Consider the following 7,155-nt stretch of genomic DNA (forward strand, 5'->3'; position numbering starts at 1 on the left):
GACGCTGTCACGGTAGGCCCGATGCTGCCATGCGTAAACTGGATGTGAAAGAAACCATGTTCAAATGTTGGCCTCGTGGGTGACCTTTGCGATACCGGGAGGAGCAGCAGTGTGCTTGTGTATAGCTGCAGTCATGTGGCGTGGACCCGTGTGCTTAGTGTATGCCAAACCAAAATGTTGTGGTTTTTGGAACTTCCTGACTGTTTTTTTTTTTCTATACATAGTTTCCAGCCATGGTTGGTTGCTTGCACAGATGTGGACACAGCCGGCCAGCTTTACAATGTGTTTGAATGACCAAGAACAAAACTATGGAATTGGCCGCAGAATGTGCAGATAACATATGTTTTTTTTAGAGATCTGTGACAATATCCACAAGAAGGACAGAAGTATGGAGCCACCTCCTAGGGAGAGGGGTGCGTGGAAGTGATTTCACCATACACCTAGGTTGTCTTTAATAACATCTGCACGCTGCAGATGGAGCCCAGGACAACTGATGAAATACACGAAACACAAAGAAGGGGTTTGGAACTAAGAGGGTGGTGGCAGTCAGCGCTATGGAATTTCACCTTCTCTACACAGTACATGATCTGCTACATTTTTATTAAAAACAACAACAACAAAAAAAGGTTTACATTTGTCCATAAAGCTGTACAGTCTTCCATATAAAAGCGCTATTATACAATTAGTAACCTTTGTCTTGTCTGTCAGAATAGCTTACAAACTTATCACTATTACTTATTTTTACTTAGTAAGAGACAGGCCTGCTCAACAGTCCAGCTCCGGGGTTTTGTCATTTCTAAAGTGAACATGGGCAGTAAAGAACAGGTTTAAGCATGAGACCAGGAGGCTGCTTCTAAAAAGGCAGGGGCCTCGTGTGGACAAAACCCAAGAACCGCCTGGAGCAATTCACAGCTTTGTTTCGATCCGCAGCTCTTGGGTCTGTGGGCCCAGAGTTAACTTTAAAGCAAGAGACAAAGCCACCTGGGAAGGCTGTGCAAAGCCGGGGAGTGCCAGACAGGGTGGGCAGAGTGTTTGGTAAATAGCACCTTTGAGTAGAAACTGAGGAGTTGAGAAATCCATGGGACATGGGATGCCATGGTGGCGGAGAGAAACAGGGTAGGGGATCCTCACCAAGGGGTGACTGGCTGGCTCTAGCTCTGTCCTTCAGTTTGAGAGACTCGAGGCCTTCTGAGAAGCCCTCCTCAGTGTCACTGAACCTGAGGGAAAGCCATTTCTTCCCAGTGTTTCCCAATTTTCTCCAACCCAGAACAGTAAATATTGCACACATCTACAAATAAATTTGGATTTTACTGAGAGAGAGAGAGACAGACAGACAGACAGACAGAGAGAGAGAGAGAAAAAGAGAGAGAGAGGCAACCTCCCCCACAGGTGCTCTGAGCACCAAGGAGATAAAGCTGTGCCCAAGGTTTGGCTCTTTGTGGCATCCCTACAAAAATAGCAGGTAGTCCTGCAGTGCACAGATGCCCTCCCTGCAGCCCAGGAAGAGATCTCCGCAAGGCCCACCAGCCAGTCAGAACCCTAGAAGAATGGGAAGAGTGGGTCCCTAAAACCCATGAGGGCGTCAGTGGGGCTGGGAGGCCCAGTCTCAGAGCTTCCTGGGACTATTGCACAGTGACTGAGAACTCTTGTCCTAGGAAATAGGGCCCTCCAGGACCCAACCGCAGCACAGGGGAAAGAGGAACAGGGGAGGCTGCTCTTGAAGAGAAGGCAGTAAGAAAGGACCTGGAGTTCCCTGGAGCTTTGAGTCACCTCTCAAAGGAATAACGGTAGCAGCATTCAGACTGTCATGTGGTTCCCAAGAGGAGGGTTTGGGTCAAAAAACCCACCCCCAATGGATACTCTTTGGGTCCCCAAATTCCATTGCAAATCATCCCTAAATTATTCACTATCCATCCATACAAAGCAGCACAGAGCGAAGCAAAGGTTTTGTGCGGTTTCTCTCCACCTTAGCCCCAAAGTCTTTGCACGCCTGCCTTACATCCCACCCCCCAATGTTTAGACAGATTCCAGGCTGGGAAACAAGCTCTTCAGGACCCCCCGAGGGTAGACTCAGAAATGAGACGCCGTTTCAAGACATTCTGCTTAGAACAGAAGGGACAGGAGAGGTCTTTCAGTCTGCCCAGGATCTCAGCAGAAAAACAAAAGAGAAGATTAGGCAATGTAGTATTATTTAAGATCAGGCTTGAATGCCCCTGAGTAAGAGAGGGACCAGGCATACAGTCATCCCAGCTGGGACGGTCACCCAGAGCAGACCCTGACCCCTCTCATTCACAGTTGCTAACCCTTGCTCCCTTTCACCACCTCCTGGGGGATGAGCCAAGAAGCCCCCTTTACCTTGGCTAGGCCAATCCCCAACTCATCCCCCTAGACAAACACTGGCTCACAGACTCCATCAAGAACAGTTCTCTCCAAAGGCACCTGGGGAGGCCACTTCCAAGCAGCTTCCTTTAAGGAATTTTTTTTCTTAAAAAAAAAAAAAAAAACTTTTGGTTTTTCCTCCTCTTTTCTTAAAAAAAAATAATAACATGTATAAATAGCTCTTCATTTTAAAAATACAGTTCCCCAGGTTGAGGTATACGGTGGCCTGTTGTCAGGGCAGCACGAGAACAGTAGAGTGCCAGGGTGGGGTGGCTCCTATCTAGCTGGAGACAGCCATCACGTAGTTCTTCGAGGGGCTGCTCCTGCCCAGCATCATCTGGTTCTTGCAGGTGAGGAGCCCATAGGAGGCAGCCACTGGGGCCTCCTCATACAGGACACAGATGGAGCCATCCTCCCCGATGCGGTAAGACACTTCATAGGGATCAACCCACAGGGTCAGCTCACTGGGCAGCAGCCGGTGCAGCTGAGGCTGGCTGAGTCCAATCTGGCTGGCCACCCTACTGATGATGGGGTCCATCTTGTGGTTGATCCGGATACAGCGATAGCCAGAGCCTTTGGATGGCTTTTCTGGAAACCAGTGGTGTTTGTAATGATCTGTGGGGAAAAAAAATAAAACAAGAGGACGATGCGCTGTTAGAAAGCATTTTCTGATGTTTACCACAAGGGGAGGATGAGGGGAGAGGGCCTGGGCAGAAGACTTCCTCTTCTCAAGCGACAGTATTTAAGAGCCTCTCCTTAAACTCCCCCTGCCACTTAGAAAGATTCCTGGGTCCTTTCCAAGTCCGAGTACATTGGAAGGCAGCCCCGGAACTTTCAGGTAGATGCTCCCTTGTGGTTAAGGATATTTTTGGCACAATCCTCTTTAAGGAAGGAGGGGCTAGCATAAACGGGCAGGGGCCCTGACGACCCAAGCATTGAAATCTCAAAGCCAGTAAGCAGCCAATGTTGTTGATTGCCCAAACAAGTCTCCAGGCCTCTCATCCCTTTCCCATCAGAAGAGTTTTGAGATTTTTAGCAAAGGTAAGGAGAAAAAAAAAGGTTTTGTTTTGATAAAACAGCTGTTAGTCCTCAGATCTGTGCCAACGTGTTGGGAGATGGCTATCGCCCGCCCAAGGCAACCAACCAGTTATAACAGCTGGGGACAGAGGCTAAAGGGCGGCTTATCACTCCCCCACCTCCTTCCCTCACACCCTGCCTCCATAACACGCACCCCCCGCCCAACTCCCCCGCAGTTGGCTAGGCTACCAGGCTCTTTTCTGTACTACAATAGGTGGCAGATGGTGAAGAGGGACCAAAAAAGAAAAAATACAAAGGCGCCCAGATTACAACTTCCAGCGGGTAAACAAGCGGCAGAATGGGCTGTACGATGGCAGGCCCAGGACTATACAGCAACAGTGGCTAGGACTCAGAGTTGTCTAGAAAGTTCAATTGCGCATAAAGTCGCATAGCTTGGCTATAGCTGGCTTCGTGGCCCACAGCATCCCCTGAGGGTCTGGAGGTCTCCAAGATTCAGAGATAAAGGTGAGCTCGTACTCTGGACACACACACTGACTTTTCTCGCGGTGTTGTCAGGGTCTTAGAATGCACTCAAGGAAGAGGGTCAGAGCCTCGGGAGCGAGGCGGGGACCGGAGGGCGGGGAGACGGAGACCTAACCGAAGGGACAGAGGACCATCACTGGCCTCAGAGATTAGTTAGAGCAAGACATCTGAGACCCGGAGGGGTCGCGTAGGGGTCCCCGTCCCAGAAACGGTGAGGAAAGACACCCCAGGCAAGGAGTGGCCGCGCCCCGGTGGCTCCTGGACCCCTACGTGTGCTCACCGGTCAGTGCGTCCTGGAGCGCCCTACTGAAAACCTTGAGTCTCTGCTCGCTCACGCAGCCCCGGGTCCTCAGGAGACTGGACAGGAAACCCACGGCGGCGGCGATCTCCGGGAGCATGTCGGTTCTCTTTCCGTGGCTCATATCGGTGGCTGAGGTCGTAGCTGTTTTAGATCGATGACGGTCCGGCCGCCTCTCGGGCTCTGCCCGGACTTTCCCCGGGCTGCGCCTTTCATACCACTCGGGGAGGCGGGGAGCTGGCGGTGGCGCCCATTGGCCGACGCTGGCGGATGGGGGCGTATCTCTCCGCTGCCCCGCCTCTCCCATCCTCCCGTGCCCGCCCCCCTCGCCCCGCCCGCGCCTCCCGGGCGCTGAGGTCATCGCTCGCTGACGTCATTATTGGGAACCAGCACCGGACTCCCGTGCAGTGGGAGGCGGACGGGAGAGGGCCCTCGGACCTGGGCAGAGGAAGCGCGCTACACCGGGCATGCCCGGACGTCGCCTCTGCACAGTGCCAAGACCCAGGTTACCTCTGCCTCCTCCAAGATGCCCTCGCCGATGTTATTTCTCCCACGCCTCCTGACAGACACTGATAAAGCCCTTCACCCCCGTACCTGGTCATCTCTGCCACTCTCTCTCCGTGTTTTCCGCAATGGGGATTGCATTCTTTTTGCTTCTATAATAATTCCACATCCCCCAGCAAATTCTGCTCTTTCTCTTTTGTAATTGCCTAAAAGTAATCAGTTCTCAGTGTTTGGTGTCGTGGTGGGAGGAGTGTTGAGAGTATTTTCTGTCTTTAGGGTTATTTTTCCAGGACTCCTCTAAATGGCTGTGTGTGTGTGTGTGTACACGCGCGCACGCGTGTGTACGTGTATGTGTGTGTGTTTAAGTAATCTGGTGTGAACTGTACAAAGTTTTCCATCAGTTCCCTGCCCCGCCCTCTTCCCTGATTGTTTTCCTTCCTTTTTGTGGACTGAGGCTTTTGTAAACACTAGCTCTGCAGAGGAAAGGCTTCAGCTCTGGCTTGTCTACATGCAGGGATTCAGGGACTGGTGCCAGGAAGCTAGATAGACCACTGAGCTGGGCAACTTGTCATCCACACCTCTGATCCCTGCACAGGATCGGGCCTGAATTTAGCACGGGGTGGCTTGTGTAAAATCCTGTTTTCCTTGAGTTCTAAGGCAGGCTTCCCTACCTGTATCCTTAGTCTGAGCCACAAACTTCCCTGCCTAAGTCCTTTGTGCCCATTCCTACACCATGTCCTTCTTCCCTTTTCTCTCCACTGTCTATCCTGGAGCTGTCTGTTTTTCTTCAGTGGACTTCCCCATCAATACTTCCGACCTTTTCCCACATACTCTGTCCCTCCCTCTGAAGGTCTAGTGCCACCTCTAAAGCTACCTCCCTCCCTGTCCCCCCTTTCAGACAAAGCTACTGATCACTGTCCTTATAGCACCCAGACCCTCTTTTAGCTTCCTCAGACCTGGTCCCAAGACTGTTGGCTTCTCCATCCCTAGATAATCTCAGTGGACTCCTTTCCCTCCCATCCCCAAAGCACCTTCCCTGATAGTCTTCTTTCTAAAGTGTCCATCTGCTTGTTCTTGCCTTGCTCAAACCATCTGAGACAACTCCCCCTTTTGCTAGGTTGCCGGGACTCAATTTGCCTGACCAGTAAGGCATTTCATCATTTTCTACAAACGACCTACTTTTGTAGGTTTCTACCACTTTGTACTCTAGGGTCCCTTCCGTCACTGTCTTCTAAGTATCATGAGAGCTCTGCCATCTAGGTCACAGAATTTCCTCCACTATTTACGTGGCTATAACATGGCCCTTACCTCACACGCCTGGCCCTGCCTGGTGCACCGAGTACCTTCCTACCCCTTGGCCACCATTGTGTACTCCTGCAGGTTCCTGAAACTCCACCTTGAAAATACTTGCCATCCTCCCAATGCTGAACTGATGTTACAAGGTCACTTAGCTCATCACAAACTGGGGATCCTCCTGCCTCAAGCAAGACCTCTCACCTGGCCCAACATCAGTTTACAAGTTACTTGGGAGCGGGCTACTACGTTTGTATGCCTCACATTTTTCCAGATACCTCTCATTTTGAATGTTCCTCCCTTCTGTTTCTTGAGGTGAATCAAAATGTCCTGGGATTCTAGCAATCTGGCATTAAACATATCCCTTGGATGGCTTCTTCACTGCTCCTCCTCTGGGGCTGGGGTAGGAAGGGTGAGATGAGTGCTGCATGTCAAGGGAAATTGTTAGTTTTTTTAAAACGGGAAACAGGGCTAGCCTTATAGAAAGGTAACCTAAATATAATGAACCACAGAGGGCAGGTGTCAGCAAGACCAGAATTGACCAAGGCTAGCCACCAAGGCAGAATAGGTCAAAGCGCACAGGCCTGTTCAGACTGGTTTGTTCAGTGCCTGAATTTGACACTCTTACCGTCATCTCCCAGAGTCCTTGGCTTGGGTCTGCTGTTCTGGGCCTAATATCCTATAACCAGATTCGTGGAAAAAAGCTTTCTGCAAACCAAAGCACCAACCTTGATTTTTTTTTTTTTAACTCAAATGTGCCGCTATGTGAGGGTTCACATCTCTCTGCAGTTTATGCAGCGACCTCTCAGTAGAGCCAGGACAGGACATAGCTTGCAGATTGCAAACATGGTATTCTTTTCATCGGCGCTCCCCGTTCCTGGGATGCTGGTGCTTGGCCACACAGGTAAGGTGTCCCCAACCCTGAAACCAATTCTAAGGCTAGGTGTGATAGCAAGCACCTTCAATCACAGTACTCAGAGAGGCAGGGGCCAGCCTGATCTACGTGCAGAATTCTAGGCCAGCCAGAGCTACACCTTGAAACCGTGTTTCAAAAGAAGCAATTCTAGAAAGTCCTGATTTGGGGACGCCGCTGCTACATGATGTTATCTGGCTGGGTTTCT

At 50.8% G+C, this 7,155-nt stretch overlaps 1 protein-coding gene across 1 annotated transcript; it reads right to left on the reverse strand.

The window, feature by feature from the left end:
• Positions 1-581: 581 nt before the first annotated feature.
• Btg2 (BTG anti-proliferation factor 2) lies at positions 582-4,440 on the reverse strand. The gene is made up of 2 exons (XM_031382969.1): positions 4,220-4,440; positions 582-2,994 (listed from the first exon to the last, which is right to left on the reverse strand). The coding sequence occupies exons 1-2, from the start codon at positions 4,359-4,361 to the stop codon at positions 2,660-2,662; spliced, it is 477 nt and encodes a 158-aa protein (XP_031238829.1). The 5' UTR covers positions 4,362-4,440; the 3' UTR covers positions 582-2,659.
• Positions 4,441-7,155: the final 2,715 nt, after the last annotated feature.

The sequence above is a fragment of the Mastomys coucha genome, unplaced genomic scaffold (assembly GCF_008632895.1).
Source record: "Mastomys coucha isolate ucsf_1 unplaced genomic scaffold, UCSF_Mcou_1 pScaffold1, whole genome shotgun sequence".
Taxonomy (NCBI): Eukaryota; Metazoa; Chordata; class Mammalia; order Rodentia; family Muridae; genus Mastomys; species Mastomys coucha.

What these genes read in the sequence shown, in the direction of transcription:
- Btg2 (XM_031382969.1), bottom strand. Translation starts at nt 4,361, where the DNA reads ATGAGCCACGGAAAGAGAACCGACATGCTCCCGGAGATCGCCGCCGCC. An exon ending in GCTCCAGGACGCACTGACCG is followed by an intron (nt 2,995 to 4,219) that starts GTGAGCACACGT and finishes TTTTCCCCACAG; the next exon opens with ATCATTACAAACACCACTGG.